The sequence below is a fragment of the Melopsittacus undulatus genome, chromosome 9, assembly GCF_012275295.1.
Source record: "Melopsittacus undulatus isolate bMelUnd1 chromosome 9, bMelUnd1.mat.Z, whole genome shotgun sequence".
In the NCBI taxonomy this organism is placed as follows: Eukaryota; Metazoa; Chordata; class Aves; order Psittaciformes; family Psittaculidae; genus Melopsittacus; species Melopsittacus undulatus.
Genome location: NC_047535.1, coordinates 43,986,085 through 44,008,927, shown reverse-complemented (window position 1 = coordinate 44,008,927; position 22,843 = coordinate 43,986,085). Strand labels below are relative to the sequence as shown.

Sequence of the window (22,843 nt, the reverse complement as noted above, 5' to 3'; positions counted from 1 at the left end):
TTGTCTTAGAATAAGAAAATGTATGGTTTACAAGATTAGCTTGAATCTCTGTGATCCAAATTGATTTAATCATCAGGAATGCTATGTCAGTAACCCATGTCTAGCTGCTTCTCATCATATTTGGGAAGGAGTTTTGTTTTACCAGGAAGGTAGAATTCCTTTAAGACAGAAATTCCTTGTAATTCTGTGGAACTCATGCTCTAGCTAGAACAGTAGAGCATTTGCTTACCTGTGGTTCATTTGCAAAGGGCTGGGGAATAAGACAGTTTAACCTTCTAAGTATAACATCAGATTTGTTGTGGCTTGGAAGTAACATCATGGGCTGTTAATGGAAGTGTCATAAGCCCATCTTTTAACTCTGTGTTGTGCCTTTGTTTAGGGAATAAAAACAATGTATTGGTCATGTTATGAGCTGGTGAGCAGTGAAAGGAAATGCAAAAAGGTTCAGTCATATGGGGCTCTTTGTATAAACAGCTGTATGAGGACAAGATTGAGTCTGAGAAATGAGTGGACAGGCCTCTGCTCCTCTTTCACGCACAGATTGTCACTCACAGACTTGGACTTCAGCACCACTCAACCTTCCTTCTTGTGTTCCCAAGTTTTAATGTCTAAAATCCCCATTCCTGGGTTGAATCCCTGAGCTGTGATGACAGAGTGTGTGGGAAGAAATTGATGAAGAAGAGTGAGAATTGTCTGCTTGATCCTGAGGGTGGGGACTGGATAGATGGAGAAGAGAAAGCTATTGACTCAGAAACCGCCTGGTTCAGCCAAGCAGAACAGAGCATGTGTGAGCTACTGTGTTATCCTAGTCACTAGGGAACCGTATCACTGCTTTGTTTATGAGTGGGTCTAATCACCCTCAACTCCCTTTGACTTCAAGCATTAAGCTTCTGCCTAGTGGCAGTTGGAAAACGAGACTGCAGTGACTGACTGAAGAGAACCCCTTTTGGAGTTCCCACCGCAATGTTATGATGAGCTCCTCAGCTGCAGCTTAAAGGCCCAACGGAGGTGTTTTTGATTTGACTTAAGGGATTGCTTTCAGACACGAAGCAAACAAGTGATTAAGTATAAAGAAGATGTGGTAATGAGTTTCAGATGAGGCCTTTTGTGTTTATTAAAAGAAGTCCAAAAGTTTGCTGCTCCTACTATTTCTTATTTTCTGACTTAAGTCATCTTTGAATCTTACCCTGCACACTGCTTACAAACTGCAAGTTCCTTATACTGTATTATTGTAAAAAGAAGTCTTAAAAATGAAATAAATCCAATAGAATTCCTCTCTCACTCCCTCCCCGCTCCAGTGTATAGAAAAGCAATGAGCCATTTTAAGAACAGGGAGAACATGCATTTCGAGATCCAATAGATCATCTAAATTGGTCCCAAACCAAGTTTTAAAATGGCATTGCAAGGACTTCTGCTTTGGATAAATTTAACATTACAAAACTCGGGATATAAGTAAAATAAATTTGCTGATTGTTTTGTACTGAACTAATATTCTAATCAACTAGGAAAATAAGTGCTTGATGGAGATGATCCTTTCTGAGTAGTCAAACTGCAGAACTTAAACATGCTAAACTAACATTATGCCCTTTCAGTTACTTGCATCTATCTTTTCATTATAAATTTATTTGTAATACATTAGAATTTCTATGTAACATAAACTTTAAACCCTTGTTCTCTATTTTCTAACATTTGTATGTTTGGAATTTGGATTAGTGAATCTAAAATTTCTCACTTGTCTGACTTCCTGCAGCTCTCTTTAGATGGATAATTACTCTAGACTGCCCCATCATATATTTCCAGTCCAAGCCTTGTCTTCTCAATGGCTTACCTTGCAGCCAAAACAAGCCTGTGTGGGTCCACCTAATGTGAACACCTCAAGGTTTCAGAGCTGCAGAAGAAAACAGCATCAGAAGAACGGCCTCTTTTCAGGGAAATCCATCTTTGTAATATCAAATGATTGCACTCTCTTTATCTTCTACTTTGCATGAAATTATAATGTTATTGTAATGGTTTGCAAACCTTGCAAAGGTTCTCCATGCCTGTGCTGCCACCTTCGTGTGCTTTCTGAGCTGCATGCTATCTATATGTCTTTCTCTCTCTGGGTGGAATAGAATGGCAAATGTAGCAGTAGGTCTATGGCAGTAGTTTTAATATCTCCTGGACTTGTTTTGATGTGTTAACGAGTCTTCTAGAAAAACAGAGTATTTCACTCAGAATAGACTACTTGATTTCCATACCCCAGGCTTGAATTTGGGAGTTTGAGGCTGCACAATGAATGCAGAATTGAATCCATAATGCTTAACACTGAGTTGGTTTTGTTGATATTGTACGATGTTTAAAAGTGCTGGCAAAATTTCATGGGTTTTTGCATTATTTTATTTGCACACTAGCCTTCAATAATATGAGACTCTCATTAAAACAAACAAGAAACCCCCATCTTTTGGTCTTTAAAAACTTGAGATATGATGACATTTGGTTTTTTTACCCCCACATATTTCCATCTAGTATATTCTGTGTTGCCCATGAGCTGCTCAGTGATTAATTTGTAACTGCATTTCTGAACCAGAATGTGGAAACAGGTATGATTTAGTGGAAGTGGTCCCTGAAGGAACCAATACATGCAAAGTGCAACTCTTGAAATACTTATGATTGAAACCAAACATATTCAGTTGCCTTAATGAACTGTGATGTCTACTGTCTTATTACAAAGCTGCCTTTTATTACAAAGGTATTAAGTGTAGAATTTACGTGATGGGTAATTCTTTCTTTGGCATTAGTGAATGAACGAAGTTCTGCCCCTTACCCCCACAGCATATTTTAGATTAAACAAAGAGACAGATAAACATTTTAAACTAGAGATACACGTTCTAGTTCAGTTTAATTTCTATTCCTCCTCACCCTTTTTACGATTCTTCTCTATTTATCTATTCAACTTAACACACCCTTTCATATGCTTATTTTTAAACATTCTTGTAGGAATAATAGTATTTGTTTTTTCAATTGCAATGAAATATTTAATTTTTCACTTTGCTTATTATCAAGGTCAGCAAAGATTACATGCATCATAATTTGAACTCTTTACATTCTACAGTCAGGATCTTTATATTCTTGAATTATTACAGTATTAATTCCTAATTTTCTTGATCTTTTCTACTATATAAAAAGCTGCACCCTTAGAACTTGCAAAACTTAACTTTCCAGCTTGCAATTGTACCAAAAGGTAAAATTCACCTCCATGTCACCATCACATCATTGTAAGGCAGCTTAAGCGTTTGCTTTATTCCAGTCTATTGTTGTATTTTAGATTAAGGAAGCAGTGATGAGTGATATACTTTGAATATCTGTTTGAAATTTATTGAGAGCCAATTGTCTGTATCTGAATCAGTGAGCATCCTGGTAGTGACTGCTTCCTTTCCTCTTCACGGTGTGAAGAGTAAGTCTTCCTTTTGGAATTAGACCTCACCTTGTGGTAACTGCTTCAGGCACTGCTTATGTAGAATGGTATTATTAATAAAGGTACTAGAAACTTGAAGCTGTGAATTAGGATTGTTAAATCTACTTGAAAAACCTGCTTTGCTGTCAGGCTCTTTGTTCCTTCCCCTATCTTGACATTTTTTGTATGTTTCTCTATGGATCTGTGTTCATATGCCTGCTGCTGTGGTTTAGTGTGAGGTGTCCCTGCCCATGGCAGGGGGGTTGGAACTAGATGATCTTGAGGTCCTTTCCAATCCTAACTATTCTATGATTCTATGTCTGTCTGTCTGCATTGTGTATACGTTCCAGTTTCTTGATTGTAGTCCCCCAAAAGGCAGTTCCTTCTTCCTCCATTTAGTTGAACAGGTACCTGTGATTTAGATTTTCCTTTTCCTTTCCACTTTTTCCTTTGCTTCACAAAAAGTTTTTCTTGTTTTTGATAATATTTATGCTGCTATCCTTGAATGTGGTTGCTGTTTCCCCCCACCCCCATAGTAGAGTCAGCTATTTTTCCTCCTTGTTTACAAATGCTTTTATGAGTACCCAAGCTTCTAATTGCCATTTAGAAGTAGAGCTGTTTATAGAAACAACTGTATACAAATAGTAACCAGTATCAAGTGATCTACGGATTTTTTCCAGACCACCAGCAAGCATTCGCTTGACTGTAATTTGGGAACTGTTTGAATTGTGTTAGGAGAACAATCAAATTGCATGCTTGAGCTTCTACAAAGAAAGAAGTGAGAAAGTTGAGGCTCCATACACCTTCTGGCCTGTTAGAATGCAATTGATTTTCTTTTTCCTTTTTAAAATCTGTTTGATTTTAGGGTTTCTAAAGGAAAAAAACGTTATGAAATGCATAGCACTTCGGTGAGGTTCTTTAGTAAGACATTAGTAAAATCCTTAGGATATCCCTTATTTTGGTTGACAGGGATTTGTGCTTATTACAGCAAAATATAGTAAGGCCCATTTGTTGAGAGGCATATGCAATATACAATGGAGAAAAGTGAAGAACCTTATAATTTCCTTATTTGCCGTGTATTTGTTCAATTATCTTTCTAGATTGATGATCTGTGCTCAAACCTTTGTAGTGATTGTGGTATCTGACAGCCAGCTTCATGGCTTTAAATGGGCAAAGTAAATACAGAACATTATTTTCAATGAGTTATATATTTCATAGGTCAAGGTGGTTTTCTTTTTGAGTCCTTTATGCATGTTATGACTTTTTTACTGCTGTTTCATATTTTGACTATTCTACTTTTTCTTCATTCATGCTTTAGTGCTAGAAGTGCTTTCATTTTTTTATTCCATTTTAACAAATAAAATAATCTTTTACTCGTAGATGAAGTTGGAAAATCTACACAGAAAAAACCTCCAAAACCTTTGTTAAATGGCAAAAAAAGGGTAATTAATGAAATTAAATAAAATACATTAGTGACCATTTTAAAACCAAAACATGTTTGGTTTACTCCCTATAGGTTGATGCCTTGCGATTACGATTGGAAGAGAAAGAAACCTTTCTGAATAAAAAAACAAAGCAACTTCAAGACCTCACAGAAGAGAAAGGAACCTTGGCTGGAGAGATTAGAGATATGAAGGACATGTTGGAAGTGAAAGAAAGAAAAATTAATGTCCTGCAGAAAAAGGTAAGAGCACTGATGAAAGGCTGCACTGTAAAACTTTGGAGGCATATTTATTTCTTATACCATATTCATTTTAATATGTTAAAAATTGAAGGAATAAGTCTATAATAATCAAGTAGTTCTGTAACTGTTTCTGTTCAAGCAGCTCTTTCCCATGGGATCATTTCTATAGTATTATATCTTAATCATATTATGTCACAAAAACATTAGGTTGCATAGTTTCCACAAAATTATTTGAACTAAATGAAAGTCCTAAAAATTCTGACAAAACTTGTTATTTCTCAAAGTGAGGGATTCTGTTATCCTTACTAACACTGATTACTTCTCTTTCCAAGTAATGTAAATAAAATGTGTGGGACTGCTCAAAGATTAGGATACCGCTTTTTCTTCTTTAAAGACTTCTAATTTAAGTTAGTTATCTAATTTTCCTGCGAGCTAAAGATGTTAAGAAGGGTCACTCTGAAAAGCCTTATTAGCCTTATTTCTAACTTTCCACAAATTTAGCTAATTACATTTACTGTGTTTGGGAAGTTTGATTTAATCATTATAGTTTCCATGTGGGGGTGGGAAGAGAATTTCCTGGAAAGAAAGCTCTGCAAGTGTTCTGCATACAGTAGTAGAGTGTGGGTGTTTATTTATCATAGCCTTTTTCTCACACTCATTTGTATCACTATTGTATGTAGATGCACTTGTGAGCATACAGATAAATGGAGGAACAGTTCTTGCATCACATACATTTTACTATTACTTCTCCCCTTCCCCTCACAGCCACCCAAAAGAATGTCTGCTCCTTACTCTCTATTATTATGTAGGTAGTTCATATTACTGTGTTTTCTCCAGGATTCATATAGGGTTCACATGGTCCAGCTCTGCTTATGTCTGCAATTGGTTAAATACAGTCTTTAAAAAGCCAAGTCCTTATTTTCCAGAAACTGAGGAGACTGCTTTTTAGGACTAGGAAATAAGGCCTATCAAAACTTCAGTATCTTTAATCTTAATTCTGAATGTTTGCCTTGTTAGCAGTGCTCATGATGTAAAGATAGGAAAATTCAAGCCCTTTACCCTGTCCTGAATGTCATTAGTTTTGGACATCACTTGACAGTTCTGAAGAAAAGAATGCATCTTTTCTTATGGTTTGTATTCTAAAAAGCCCCTAAACACACCAACAATGTGCAGTTTGTCTTGTATTTATATCTTGAGGAAATGGATCAGTTCGAGGAATGTGGATTTAGTGATCTAAATTGGGGGATGAATGTAACTTATCACAGAGCTGTCAGCACTCTGTCATGGCTGTGTGCACAGTAATATTCAGTGTGATCTGTTGTTTCTGGTTTTACTACATTATGGCTGTTTAATTGGGGCTTGCAGATGGTCTTGCCTCTTTTGCACCTGTTTCTTAATGAAAATAATCAGTCTTAAACTGCACTATCTATTTTCACCAAATCATAAATACATGTTACAGCATTGTGAGTTCTAGTATACAATGTGATAAATAAATCCTGCTAACTATTAGGTGCAAAATCAGAGTTAGCACTAAACTGGTTTCTTAGGTTTTTTAGGCTTTTATTCTGGTAAATATGCTTCATCAGGACTTTCTAAGTTCAGGTTTTTCTGTTATGGACTAAATACTAGGTTTATATAGAGAAAAATGCATTCCGATGATTACTTAAAAGTAAAAATAGTTATTTCCATCATGTAAATGTTATGTGTCAATTTGCTTCTCTGACACATATTTAATAACCACAAAGTCTTAATATGTAGATGTTAGCATGCCCCAGAATGATAATATCAGATTTTGATTATAGGAAAATAACATATTCGGAAAATACATTTTTACATTACCCTTAGGTCATATTTTCAGCTTTTACTTGTGCCACACTTCCAGTGTAGTTTAGAGATAAATTCACTCGCAGATAATTTAGCTAGAGAAAGAATGGATTAAAATACTGTCCTGCTCTACTTTTTGCTGTTATTTAAGTAAATCCAGAGTGTGACACACTGAAGGATGCTCTCACTGTTTACTTCTCATGTGTCTGGTGTACAATTCTGGAGTAAAAAATCCTGTATGTCACCAATGGAGATCGAGGTTTTTAAATTAATCTGGAAGAAAAATAGTAATATACCTAAAAATATAATAACCCAAGTGTTCAACTTCATTTTGGCAGCACTTATTAGATCCTGACCTCCCACGGTTATCCTCCTTGAGCATGCCAGTGTCCTTGGCACCAGATGCAATCATATCTCTGGACCATGATACTTGCATGTAGAAAGGAAGATGTTTGGTGCCTGTAGACCTTTTATCAAAAAGCTTTCCTGGCTTTGTGCATTTCTGTTCTAGATAACTTTATCCTCACTGCATGAAGTTATGTGTCCTAGGACATTCATACCTCACAGAGCTTTTATGTTCTGTCAAAGGCAAAGAGAGCACAGCTCTTTTTTATCCATAAGCAGGTTATTCATTCAGACGTGTGTGTTATTTCAGAGCTATGTTGGGCTGTATGTAGTAGTAATTCCTAGTGCTGTAGTATTCTTATTGTAATGGTTTTGAACAGTCGCTGGGATTTTCAGATAATCCAGTGGTGGATGCTGTGCTTTTAGGTTAAGATTGTCCAATGTCCTTCTTTTCTTTCTAGTTTTGACAACATATATTTCCAATAGCAAGCATATAGAAGAAAAAATTTGATAGAAAAGTATTCAGTATATATATATGTATGTATTGAATGCAGTAATTTTATCCTTTACTTGAATCTAATTAGGCTTTTATTTTTACTCCTTGCTGGATTGCACATCTCTTGCATTCTTCCAGTTTTTGCCCATTTTCTCCTTCTGACCTTTTGTCCATTTCTTCCACTATTGTTTTTGCTTCAAAGGATGGCAGCCAGAAATTTGTGTGTGGTGTGTTCAGAAGTTAATTTGTTCCCATCATGCGTATATATGTGGAGAATTCAGTGGGTGGAAAGCAACATAGGCTGTTTCATAGAGAATTAGGAGGTGGAACAATTACTGGGCCTTCTTCTAGTGGATTGTCCTGCCTTCTGTCTTAACTGTATGAAAACCCTTCTGAAAGTGAAGGAATTGCGTTTAGTTTTGCATCTAGTTCTTGCTAGTCACTGGATTCTCTGATTGTAATATTATAATGCTTGTCTACATGTTTTTTTATTATACAGGGCAAAATTTTGTGTCTGCATATTTTTAGCCTGGAGAAGGCTGTATGGAGACCTTATAGCAGCCTTCCAGTATCTGAAGGGGGCCTATAGGGATGCTGGGGGTGGACTATTCATTAGGGACTGTAGTGATAGGACAAGGGGTAACGGGTTGAAACTTAAACAGGGAAAGTTTATATTAGATATAAGGAAGAAATTCTTTCCTGTGAGGGTGCTGAGGCACTGGAATGGGTTGCCCAGGGAGGTTGTGAATGCTCCATCCCTGGCAGTGTTCAAGGCCAGGTTGGATGAAGCCTTGGGTGACATGGTTTAGTGTGAGGTGTCCCTGCCCATGGCAGAGGGGTTGGAACTGGATGATCTTAAGGTCCTTTCCAATCCTAACTATTCTATGATTCTATGATTCACTTTTGATATGAGAATCTGTGAATAACCAGTGATTTTAGTGCCTTTATTGATGCAAGATAAATGGCTACATCTCTCTCCACTCAGCCTGAAGTGCTTTACTCAGCCTAAAATAATATTTGTTTTAATGGCTGTATTCAAGTAATTGAAGAAGGAAGTATTTGTATATAGTGCTTAAAAATAGTTCTGTCAGTAATAACCTGAACCTGAGAAGGAAGGAATATGTCACTTGGAAAGATGCAATTTCTAATTCAATGCTCTTTCTCTTGTGAATACTACTCTTATCTGCCATGTTGAAAAATACAAAGGAGACCAAAGCAAACCTAAAGAAGTTCCCTTTCAAAGGTGGAGTAGTTTCTCCTTTTTTCTGGATATCTGTTATACTTGGATGACAGGACAGGTTCTGTTGAGGGCTCCCTATCAAAGGTGTGGAAGAAATAAAACCAGTGGCAACAAAACAGCTGGTGAACCCCACAGACTGGCATAGGAACAAGCATAAGGCAAGATATTGCAGAGAAAAGTAATGGGCAGATAATTATCTAGTGATGCATTGTCCTCCCATGCAGTGGTTTTGGTGTAATTTTTGACAAAATAGAGAAGTTGGTACACTATTCAGTGTAATTTGCAGGCTTAAGGGAGGCCCAGCACTGGAACAGCATGCATTCAGAGGATTTGGATCAAGGTAGATTGGCATGGAGTAATAATAAACTTATGTCAATGTCAGAGGTGCAATATTACTTAATATTTCTTTCTTTTAGAATCTTTGGCACCAGTGTTCCATTTTAGTGCCAGTAAAGTTGGGTATGCTGTTTTAATAGCCTTGTTTAACCTGGCAAAGCTAGTCTTACACCTCATATCTGTCAGTTCAGCATGCAGAGGGGCAGACCTCAGAAATCTTTATGTATTTCTTACCAGAACGTGCAAGTTCTATGGATATGGCCAAGTTGTAGGCTGAAGGAAAGAAGTGCTGAAGTGGATGATGATTCTTTTGTGTCCCTTTTTCCTCCCGATTGTTTTCTTTCATACAGTGGCTATTCCTGGTATGTTTTGTGCTCTAGGAATCTGTAGGTATTTTAAGAAACAGTTATATACTATGAAGTATGAGTCTCAGTGTTGAAAACAGTAGCTGTTGAGACAAGAACAGTGTAGAGGATGTAGACCTGGATCATATTAGGACAACAGCTTGTGGAAATTCTTTTGTGAGGACTATTATAAAAGAACACCATGTAAAGGGGGCTAATATAATATTCTAGTTTGACTTGCAACATAACTTTTCATGTAAAATGTTACAGTTTCCATCTTTAATAGTTTAAGCTTTGTGATTGATGAAGTGCTACATGACTAAGGGCCCTAACATACCAGCTAATTAGCATCTGTAGGAAATGTCATAAAGCCTTAGCTCTCATGTAATAATTGGAATCTGTACTTGGAGTGGCTGGACTGTGCACACTAGGTGATGTTGTCCAGTTTATGTTAAATTAAACAGTGTTGTGTAATCAATTGTATGCATTACTGTTAGCTGTCTTCTAAAAATGAGGAAATTTGCCTATGGTCAGGTTAGGAATATACTAATGTAAGCAAATGAGTCCTACTCTTGTACTTAGAGATTTGCATCAGTATTATTGCTTGATGCAGGAATTCTGCCTAAGAATACTGCTGAGATCGAAACTTCAGAATCCAGATTTGTCCAGGAAGACCTAAGAGACCAGCTTCTTTCATTTAATCTCAACAAGTAGAAAGTGCAAGCACACTGTTAATAGAAGATGCCTTTGAAGTTTTCTTTTCATGGTTAATCAGTTGGGAGCACATTTTTGTGATCCACGAAGGGGTCATGGTGGCACAATGAAGGCTGTTATTAACATTTCAAATTCTATTGGGCCATTATAAGTGGGCTGTTAGGTGAACTGGGGTTTCACAGTTACGAATTCAGAGTTCTGCTGTGTTTCTGAAGTGTAACAACAAATTCTGAACTAACTCATCCTGTAGAACAGATCAATGTTCTGACTGCAGATTACCAGTGTTAACAATTAGGGAGACATTCTGGTGTAACATGAAAGTTTCTGTGTTTCAAAGCTGCTATGGCAACTTTTGGTTTGTGTAGTACATTACAAAAGATGGTGAATATTGACTGTACCTTGTCCTGGTGTTAAGAGTCATGTCTAAGCTGGTCTCTTTATCAATGGCAGCTGGCAAAGGCTGGATATGTTCAATACCAGCTGTTTGGAGGAATTCACAAGTGTCACTAGGTTTCACTATTAGCATCTGAAATGACAATCCTATCTTAGTTTAGTGTAATTATTCCACCAGTTGGAGGGGGAAGCATCTATCTTTGGAATGAGCTTCACTTGTCAGAAAATATTACACGAAACAACATGTATGCAGTTTTTAAAGAAACAGAGTCAAACTGCAGTGGGTCAAACTAGTCTGTGTCATGTACCAATGATAACATGCTTGCATGTTTGCAAATCCTAGTTGTATTTTAATATCCTAAAGGTTAAATTTGGCTGCTTTTGTATGCCACAAATCTGAGCGTTTTGGATATATGATTGAATTCATTTGGGAGCTGTAGGGTGAGAGATTGTTAGCAAAAGGGGAAAAAAGTACTAGCTATTTGAAGAAATAGGCTGAAATAAGAAATAAGTGCTTTGAAGAGATGCTGTCATATATTCATGTTTATGTAGTTTCTAGCACAGTAGTATGATACAATACATACAGTATTAACTTTCTAAATGTAGTTATATGTATAGAAAGGAGGCAGTTGTAAGTTCTAAATTATGTAGTACAATATATGAGAGAGAAAAAAGATCACTGTTTTGGAAGTAGAAATTTTGTATGCATAGATCACTTGTATTCAGTCTTTAAAAGATAAATCCTTAAGTGTAAATCATATAAGTTATTACAGATCAAATATGCTTGCTAGTTTTGAGAGGGCTCTTTACACACAGCTCAAATGTAGAGATTTGAATAGTTCAAGCCTCAGGTTATACATGAATACAGAAGTGCCCTTAAAAACAATATGCCATTTGCAAAGTAGGACTGAACTTAATGAGATACTTACATAAGGGTTTCATACTGCTAGTGTGACAGCAGTGCTACTGGCGAGGAAGGAAACTGCCATTTGGCTCTGAAATGTCAATACTAATTAATGAAGTCATCTTTAAATGAAATCCCAAGTTTTATTCGTGCTGAGAAAGCAGCCAACTCACATCCTGGGAATTGAAGAGTAGTATTTTCTTTTCAATAGAGTTAAAGGAAATATCTTTTGAAGTGTGAAAGAGCTAAAGTATGTACAGTGTGACTGGGCGAAAATAAAGTAGAAGCTGTCATACTTGGGAGGTACAGAAGAACACAAAGGAATTATTTAGGCAAATGGAAGACTAAATATGTATCTGAAAAAGAATGAGGGAGAATCAGAATTGATAAGAGAAGAAATGTTTTAGTTTTGTTTTTTGTGAATTAGTCTTCCAAGAAATGTAATAGAAATCTGCTGACTGGAATTGAAAATGATAAGGGAGAATGCTGCTGACTGTGAGGAGAGTGTGTGTTCATGTGACTCACTGCTCTGACTACTGCACCTTTGAGTGGCAGTACGGCTATTCCCTGTCTCAATATGACAGATTGGGCTGGTTTTATACCTGCCAGCTGTTTACCATTTAATCCTTGACAACTGATTTAAATGACACAAAATCAGATCCTTCAAAATGCACTCTATGGATCAAAGTTGTGCACAAACCCCAAAGGCTTGCATGTCTTGTTTATATGCTAACCTTTTTCTTGAAAGCTCTTTAAAGCTCCATGCTCCAGGTGGCTGATTTGTGATAGGGAGGAAGGAGGTTGGGTGGCTTCTCACCTTTTCTAACTGACAGACATTGAGAAGGAGGATTCATAGGAACATGCTACACCTGCCTGTGAATCAGCAGGCATTTCTCTGTTGATGTGGTAACTGAATATAGGAAGTACTCCAAAATGTAGATACACTGGATTAGATTACCGTTTAAGATGTATTTTGTAGTAGAATAAATACATGTATGTAAAAAGCATAGCTCTAGCTTGAGAATATATAAGGTGAAAAGCTGGGACTATGTTGCTAAGTAATAGTTTAACTAAAGCAATAGTGTTTTATTCTGTACCTCATATTTTGTTACATGGCATAACTGTGGTGACACCAATATTGGTAGAGATGTATAATTCATACCTTTATATGACATAAGTTGTCACCTTCAACATTATCCATTGTGAGGCTGGGACCTGTGCATCCTGTCAGGCCTAGTGTATTTGAAGAAGCTATATATACTTTTTAATGCTTTGTGCATAGCAGGAAAAACTGTTGATGCTATGAACTTGGGAGATATTTGTTAATGCTGTAATTGCTGCTCAGGTAAAGTGAGAATTTTATTTAAATAACTGAGCTAACAAAATATGTGTGTATTATTTTTTTGTTTCCCTTTGAACTGATGCATCATTCCTACTGGAATTTGGTGTGTTAACACTGAGTCTCAGAAACAGTTCAAAGTTTACTGAAATTACCTATATGTAAAGAATAATGATAAAGTTTAATCCTAAATGAATAGTTTGTATAATTCTGTATCATGGTTATAGTACACTGTTTCAGATGTGTTGCTACTAGGTTTTTGTTAATGAACCTTATTCCTTTTTAACATATTTTAGCTAAAAATTGCTAGAAAGTTGCATGTCATAGCTTTATGGAATGCTTTTAAATCTTGAGTGATTCAGAAATTGTACATCTCATTTATGACTTTAAGCAAATTTTGACTGAGATTAATATTTTTTCATAGTATAATGCATGAAATATTGGGCAAGTAGTGATTAAATAACTTGATAATGTGATAAACCATCCTGACATTATCCTGAAATAAGAAAGTACATCCCATTGCTCTTGTTCATCTCCTTGCTAGGATACGTAGTTACAGCTGATCTGTAACTTGACTGAATGTATATCCAAGTTTGTTGTATCTGGAAATAAAAAGAAACATTTCCTAATAAATATAAAAAGTACACATATACATTGGCAGTTGTTTTTTACCAATTTTGCAGTATATTAGATTCCTACCCTTTTATTGGTATAGAATCAAACACCTTAATTTATACATTGCTAGAGCTCCTTGACATTGGCAGCTTCCCTGGTAGTATTCCATTGCTGTCCATCTGACAGAGCAGTCTGTACTAGAGACTCTAATACCTTAGTAAATTGGGTATTTTATCACTTTTGGAAAAGCACCACCCCTCACCTTTGAGTGGAGCTCTTACTGGTTTTATGAAATCATGAAATTCAAAGCCTTAAAAGTACACATGGAGATAAGTTTAATGGTAATAATAAATGAGAATTGTTATCTTCATGCTTCTCCCTTCATATTAGTGTTACCAGATGTAGCCAGAGCTAGTGGTGCCAGTTTGGTCCCATTGCTTTGATAATTTTCTTATTTCCAAGTAATATGTATTTCTTGGTGGCAGAATCAGCAGTGGTGTGTTTGAATACAAGTAGAATAAATCCAGCTTTAGAATGGAATCTGAATCTAATTCATTTCCTTCTAGCGCACCTGACTTTAATTTTTAACACCTAGCTAGGCACAGTGTTGAGATCAAAGTGAAATAAAGAGAATGGAGTAAAGCAGTTCTTGGAAACTAAAAAGAAAAATTACATAGTATTGCATAATCTTTTATCTATGAAAGAAGTACTGGGTCTATTTGCCATTCACGTAGGAATAAATCTGCAGTAAATTTACTAGCGGTAATTATGCCACTGTAAAATCTTATTTATCCGGGAGAAAAATCAGGCCCACTGTATTTATTGCCTAAAAGATGCCTTGATATGACAGGAGAAATATCCGTTCATGTCTCCAGACAGGCACAGAGTCTGGAGCCTGCCTTTACTGCTCTGTGTTTAATGCCATCCCAGAGTGACTGTACACCACAGGAACTTCTGGGCAGTGTTCTCTGTAGTGCATACTGCTGATCTTGACTGTGGGTGAGAAGCTGCTAAAGGTACACGTGAATCTGTAACCTCTTCTTAAAGCAGCTATTTGTTGATAGAGAGTACTAAGAGTATGTAAAATTGCATTTTAGATTTGAGTGAAATACCTGCTGTGACCTATCCAAAAATCTTAATCCATGGTTAAATCTGTATGGTATTTACCATCACTATGGTTAAATCTGTATTCTTGTTGTGGCTGTCCTGGGAGCCATAAATAGTTTGATTTGAATGTTTATTTTAAAAGAAATAATCCATGGCTTTTGAGAGTTTGAAATGTTTTGCATGTCAGAGGCAGATGTGATGGTAAGCAGCTGAACAAATGTGAACAGCTTCAAAGTATAGAATTTAGACTACATGTGAAGGTAATAGAAAACAGGAATTGGATAATTTAGTTGCAAAAGGGATCATCCCTGTGAACTGTCCGTGGGAGCTAGTCTTGTACCTTGTGTTGGATTTACAAAACATGATTTCTTGCATGACATTTTACATGTTAAGCGATTGTTAGCGCTCTTGAATTGTTCCTGAGTTTTGTACACTGTCATTTTATGTAATGTAATATAATTCATCCTCTGCCTTGGAATGTATGAATTGCAACACCTTCTATGAGTCCCTGTAAATCATTCGAACTTTGGGGAAAGAGAAGAGAAGCCACCTCATAAACAGCTAGCTGCAGGCAGGGCAGCAGAATGAACCAGTTCATGCCATCACCCCTGTGAACTGCCTTCCCTTGTCAAGGTAGGCACTTTTCTCCTTTGGGCATGTTGTAATGTTGACAGCAGTGTTTAATGCTGACAAATACATCTTACTGAGACCTGCTTTACAATTCATGCTGCAGGGCATTTCTTGGTAAAAGCTAAATCTGGTTTATTTGGAGGATGGGGGTTAGGTATTGGGAAAGGTTGGGCAGTGTTGCAGCCACTGACTGTCACTGTACCGTAAGTACACTGTTCTGCTGCAAAACCTCTTGAAATACCCCAAACCCACAAAAAGGCATAGGAACAGAACTGGAAGATTTGCTTGGGTTTTGATTAAGTTTTAATACACTATTTGCAGACCTCTGGATTGACACTCTTAGACTACTTGTACTAATGCTAAAATAAAAGTTCCCTGAGTACAGCAGCAGAAAATAATCTTTATATGTGCTTAGTTCTGGAAAAAGCTCTTCCATGTCTGACAGCTTTTTAGCATTGAGCTGGCCATCATTCAGTCATTTAAGAAGTCCAGACCATTCATAATACCTATCACCTGAATGGAAGACACTGAACATGAAAGTGTTGTCAGACTATTGTAGCTTCCTTGTTAAGCAGTGCTTAAGTTTTTTAGAAGAATTTTAGTTATTTAAATGTGTCTCTTGAAGAGAATGAATGATGAAAATTAAGATATGTAATAATTTGTGCAGAACTACAGAGATAAAGTAGTCAATGTGTAATATATTTTGATACAGCCATCATCTCTAAAGGCTTCGAAGTGTTCTTAACTGAAAACTCCTACCTTGCCCCTCTTCTGAAGGTTTTACTTAGTGTCTGTCAAACCCACAATGGAGAGGGCCATGTTACAGGTAGTAACAGAAGTGAGCATGGAGCTACAAAGGCTTAACACTGTGGGAGAGAAAACTGCATATGGCACTTGCTGAAACTTCTCACCATCCTGTGTAATTCTCTGAGATAAACTTTTAAATATCTGCCATTAAAAGAACAAAAAAATACATCAAAGAAAAAAGTATTACAAGTGTGTTATCAAGTCTAGTATAGTATGAGGTTAATGTCACTGACATTGCAATAGCAGATGACCTCCAAAAGCATTATCAGGATATTAAAATGAATTTTCCTCTAATTGCCATAGGAACAATTGGGTGTTCTTAATAGGTCCTTTCAGCAAGGCTTTTACTAAAAGGAAAATGAGCAAGAATGAATGAATAGAAGAGTAATAGAACATGAACAGAAAGCCAGATGACTAAGGATGGCTGCAGTGATTAATAAAACCCAGGCATCGATGACCTAATGAAAAACTGGGTTGGGGAAAAAGTATTTATGCCTTTTTTTTCCCTTACAGTTGATGGTATTAGAATGAGGCTAAGTTAAATATACAAACCTGCTGGCTTGAGGAGGAGGCACATGATGAAGGAAATGTAGTGAAAGAGTAAAAAAAGCTATATTTTTCATACCAAAAGCAAACTATCTTAAACACAGAACTACGTCAGATTATTTCTACTTCCTGTTCAGACATTTATATAAAAGCATTGCTCTGTTACCTTTGCTGCTATAGAAAATCTAAACTGTTCAGCAGATGTTGATTAAAGACATTCAAGTTGCTGCGTTTAACATTTCAGTTTAAGTTTAGTGGTGCTTTGATAGTTTATACTTCGAATGACTGTGTCTGGCCTGCAGTAACTAATGGTGAAACTCAATATGTGCATTGTCTTTCATGCAGCTATAGTGCAAATATTAAATTACATCTCACAGTAACAGGAATCCTAGTTCCCTGATGAACAACATTCTGAGCACTTCAACTCTTAATTGATAAAAACCTATGTACATTGACCATATGTTAATTTAGCATGATTAAGAAAAGACATCTTTAAAAAAGGGGACAGGGAGATATGTTATCCTTCTGCAGAGCTTTTCTTTCATGTAAAGTGATTATACTGTCCTTATGTATGAATATGGATGGCCTCTGTAACCAGGGAGCTAAAAAGAAACTTTCCAATAGGAAAGGTATTATTATTTCTGACTGATTACTGCGTAACTGTTTAAGCTCCTCTGCTGGTTTTTCCCCTCCTTTTTACCACTGGCACTTAAGGAAACTCATATAAAAATAGTACCATGTGAAACTGGGTTTTCTATTACAAGCTCTTGAACGCAATTTCTAAGGGCAGGATGCTCTTCTAGTACAAATTGACATAGCTGTATTTAATTCATACAGCCATCTTTCATTGATTGTAGCTAGGGGGCAAGCTTGTTATTTTTACTTTCAGTGTAAAAATTGTTGTTGTTACAGGTTTTTCTTCATCTAAAATTATTTTCCCTTTTTAGGGCTTTCTTTCTCCTTCTTCAACCTGTCCTACCCCCTTATTACTCTGAAAGTAAGGAAGTATAAAGTTTAATGTTTTTCCTCAGTTGATTTTGATGAAGTATTATATTATTATTTACAATATTTTACAGGGAAACTGGGAAGTAAAAGAATATTGGAAATCTCTGAATAATTTTGTAAGTTTGTAGGAAGAGGTTTGTAATTAAAATTTAAAGATGACAGAGCAGTTTTAAAGTGCTCTACTTGCAGGTTTTCATGGGTTTTTTCTCCTTCAGGTGTGAAATGTCTGATTTAGGTGTTCTATAAGATCAATTTGCCATTTAGAATTAAAAGCAGTACACTTATCCTAAACTCTCTGAATTAAAGAAAGCATACTGAAAGGTCTCTATGTTTTGGAGCAATTAAACTTACACTAAATGTCAAGTAAATTACCTGTCTGTACTTTTGAAGTGCATACCAAATACTTTTAATATTGTCATACAATTCTATGTAAAAGACATGTTATGGAGCTATTAACATAGGGAGAGATATCAGTTACTGTTATAATGTAATTTATGATCAGAGGCTTCTAATAGAATTAGTTTTAGCATGCTACAGTAAATGTTAGTTATTTGCTATACTCATAATTGTATATGGTCTGAGTTACATTGTCCTGTAGAATAGTGTGATGTGTAAAGTGCATTTAGTTTGTTTTTGTCTAGACTATCTTTTATAGTTTTCCACTGGAGTCAAAACTGTAGGAGTTGCTTAAATGAGATATATATTGAGTTTCAAATTCAGACCTTACAAAGCATGTTAAATGTATCCTTAAACTTGCCACGAAAAGAAATAAAGGTATTCTTTTCTTTCACTCAAGCTGGTGATTTAAAGGGTAACTCTGAGCCATCAATAGAAATATATAGGGGTGTTGGTAAAAACAAACCAGATATTCTGAAAGTATTACAATGCATATGTACATAAATTTATGTGAAAAATAGGCAAACACCCTGGGAGACCACTGGTCATGATAGATATTAAATATGGTGTTAATTTTTTAACTGGATTGTCAGCATAGGTGTATATGATATCTCAGTGGAGCTGTGGCATACTAAGCTTGAAGTATGTTATTATAAACCATACTTCTGGATTGAATATGGGAAGAATAAACAAAAGATAATAGGACTAAAGTAAAAAAATCCTCCAGGTAATTAAAAAGAAAGAAAACCCCTGCATTTATTGAAGTTAATGGAAGAAGTATGAAAAGGGATAAATGAGCAACTATGATGAGGATGATGGGGACTCACTTGGAGTGAGAAGGCAGATTTTTGTCTTGGAATGTTTAGAAAATGTTCCTCAGCGTTTCACTTAGGAAAAACCCCAAACCCAAGTTTAAATGCAGATGGGGGAAAAAGAATGGTGAGCAGCCTGAAAGAGAAATCTAGTGTTAATGCCAGGAGGCTGAAGGGAGCTATTGATACCAGTTCAGAACACTCTTTGCAATGGGATACGGTTGTAACAATTGCCAGTATTTCTGTCTGTGGGAGTGCTGGACAGCAAAATAGAAGATGGTAACCTCTTTGTGTCATCCCACCTGAAAAACCATGCTTGATTTCAGACACCTCCTTGTCAGAACAGTAGTGTAAATGTGAAAGAGGCAGAAGTAGTTAGAGACTGTACAGGTATCTGACTAAAACATTAGACCTCAAGGGCTTTTTTTGTTCTAATAGTCTGAAAATATAAATATCACAAAAGAGGAGAAATTATTTCGGACAGTTGAAAACTTAATAAAGGAGTAGCATGAAATCAAATTGACAAGGAGATCTGTTAAGTGATTGGATAGCCTTCAAATAGGAAAGGAAATTCAATTACTGTAGATTTTTCAGTGCTAGGTGTAACTTAGGCCAGAGTCCTGGAAAGGATCTTGGAGTATCATACTGTGTTCCACTGCCCACAAGCAGGATTGGAAAGAGATTGTTACAGTGAATGAAAACATTGCCTTCTCTCTAGGGATTAAGCCAGGCTTCCAGTCTCTCTGTATCACAACCTGCTTAACCTTTTCACTTTGAGAAGTACACTTTGTAATTGTGCCTGTTTTTCAGACCTGTGGATGATGGCTCTTTTCTGTAATGAAAACTAAATCTCTTCTGGATGTCTGTCTGGTTTCCTATCTTAATTTTCTTAAGTATGTAAAATCATAACTCAGGATAAGTTAGGGTAAATTATTCTTCTTGTTACTTTTCTAAACTCTTTTTAGTCTTCTGCTGATGGAGATTGTTCTTGTGTCACTGCTTTGGTTTCTTTGATGAATGCTGCTTGTTGATCAGGACTGTATTGCTCTTTAATGACTACATTGACTTTAGTAACGTTTGGAAGTGAAATAATTGTATTTAAAATGAAATAATATACTTTTTAGCTTCTTATTGGATACTGAAACCTTAATCTGCTTTCAGAACAAATCGGTCATCTATTTTAAAGCTTCTATTAATTTTCTATTTCTCTATATATTTCCGTTTATATAGATGTGTATTCTAAAATGCTGCACACAGTATACACATCCTGTGCTACTTCGCATTCATGTTATCCAGCATGTTGATTTCTGTGTGTTTATTTCTCTGGAAGACTTCCCATACTACTGTCAGTCTGGGCAGAGGTCTTCTCACTCAATAGAGGCATAAAAAGTATTTCAAGATACAAAGTAAAAGGTAGATCACTGTTCATCTTAAATGATTGTGTTAATGTAAGTCTACCAAAGCGGCTTTTTTCTATATGTGAGTTTACATTTATATAGACTTAGAGTATATGTACTTCCCTGGCTTGCAGAAGACACAGTATAGCAGTTTTCCATGCAAAGCTGTCTTGAAAAAAATATTGCATAAGTTGATATATCCTTTTTATATGTATTTGTACCAAATAGTAGGAAACTGGCCATGAACAGCAAATTGTCAGATGTTTTCATATACCTGAAAGGCAGGGTTGAGCAGAGAGGTATAATTCTTCATGGTTAACTTGAAGAAGTGATACAGGTCATATTTTCAGGAGGTCTTGATGTGCAATTAGGCTAGGCTTCAAAAAAGGTTCTGCAGTCATTACCCTGTAACATGTAAAGTATGAGAGGTAGGAATTTATGCCCAACTAACCTAGCTTGAAAATCTGAGCCTGAATATATGCAGACAGTTGTTGTTTACTTTGTTAAGAATTAATGTCTAGCTCTTATTTCCTAACTGGGATTATGTGTTAGTCTATTTTGTATTACTATATTTGCTATCTGGAAAATACCTATCATATTTTGAGTTATATCCCAATAAATACATATAATGAGAACACAAACTTTTCAATGGGTGTCTCACAAGACTGAGTGCTGCTTAGAAGAGTCCAAGAGTCAGGCTGTTTTGTTCAGTGAATTTATTGGTCCCTGAAGAGGAGACAGAAACTGAGTATTTCCAGATACACGAGTGGATATTATCAGTCCAGGCTTCTTTTGGCTAGCTTCCTCATGAAGGTTAATTTTAGCATTAAGTTCCAGCTCTTTCTCAGCTAGAGTCTGGCAACAGAAGCCAAACTTCCAGTCCAGGAGCTCCTTTCTGTGTGACAGCCTTCTCTCTTGGCTCAGTTTGCCCACTGACCTGCTTTTATAGCCCTGTAAAAGTATCAGCTGACTTGAGGGCAGATCCTTTCTTTAAGAAGCCCTGGAGGAGTTTTTTTTCTCTATGAGAAATCAGTGTATGCATCTTCCTTTTTAATGCTTGTTGATTCCTCTGAATCTTTCCTATACCCAGCATTTGAATCCTGTATTATCTAGAAGTTTACACACCATAATGATCCTTTATGCTTCTGTACTGTTCTCCCCTAAGGCTTTACTAATACTCAGTTGATACTCCCTATGTTAACAAACTGAATCATACAGAACATGTAATGGCATGGGGAATACTTGCTCCTTATAGGAGTAGATCTCTTGATTCTACCAAGGACTTACTTCCTTTCCTCAGCCTACTTTAGGAGGGTTTCATTACTGTGTAACATCTGTTCAGAAGCTTAGTATCAATGCAAATTTCATGTCTTCATGAGTTATTTTCCCTATTTTTATGGAGCAAAATAGTAAGACATTCTAATAAATTAATGCTGATATAGCATTTTCCATCAAGTGTAATATATTACTGCAATCATACTATATTTTAGACAGCGTAAAAAACACAAAAATATAAATAAAAGTATGAATTCTTCTGTTTTCCCATTCCAGAATAACAACTAAGTATTGGGATCAATTGTTAATGGTAATAGAATCATTTAGGTTGGAAAGAAACCTTAAGATCATTGACTGTTAACCTTGGTATAGAAATTGCATATGAATTTTTCATCCTTATGTGTTCCTTTAAAATAAAAGAAAAAAATCAAAACTGAAAGCCACATTGAAGATAAGTATCTGAATTCTCATTAATGGCCTTGAAAATATCTCCAGCTTTGCAGCTGGAGAGGAAAAGATAAGAAAGATACTGATGCAGAGCTTGCTGCCATTACTGATAGTTCAAGCAGGAAGTCTAAGTGCAAGCAGAAGCATACCCTGTCTTCATGTCTCTACTCCTGGAGGCCCTGTTGGTGCTGGTGGGGAATTCAGCATGAAACATAAGAATTGATAAGATACGTGGTGACAGACTTGGGAGTTCATTTACAAGACAGCCCTTCAGCTGCTTCCATCTTTTCTGTTTATTTTGGTGGTTGTTACAAACGCACGTATGCATTTGATATCTTTTTTCTTCATTTCATTTCATTCCTTGGAAATTCCCATCTCCAGATGTCAGAATCTGTGTAAACTCTTGTTTATGTTTGTCTGGTATATTCTTTATGTTTGGTTGCTACTGCAGCTTTTGTGTTCAGGCTGAAGAGCATCATTTTTTCACCCAAAGTACTGCTTTCTGTATTCTTGTCTGTGCATTTTTGTTATAATCTTCAACTTTCTCTTTTGGAGGCATGATGTCATCTTTGCTACTCATCTTGCATATCCACTTCCTCTCTAATGGTACTATCTTCAGGTATTTTTCTTCCTTATTCAATTGCTTAAGGGGTGAGCTATACACGCTGCTTAGCTAATGTCTTTTGAAGAGTGCTAGCAGCTGATCATTTGTCTCATGTCCTGTTGACACTACTGTAAATTTACACATTAAGTT

General features: G+C 36.2%; 1 protein-coding gene across 1 annotated transcript in view; it reads left to right on the top strand.

Annotated features, from left to right (window-relative positions):
• The window catches only part of ERC2 (ELKS/RAB6-interacting/CAST family member 2), a 339,531-nt gene that overhangs the window by 136,017 nt on the left and 180,671 nt on the right, over positions 1-22,843 (top strand). The window contains exon 7 of the mRNA XM_031046076.2: positions 4,950-5,117. Coding sequence (XP_030901936.2) covers positions 4,950-5,117 — 168 coding nt within the window. The remainder of the gene's footprint in view (positions 1-4,949; positions 5,118-22,843) is intronic.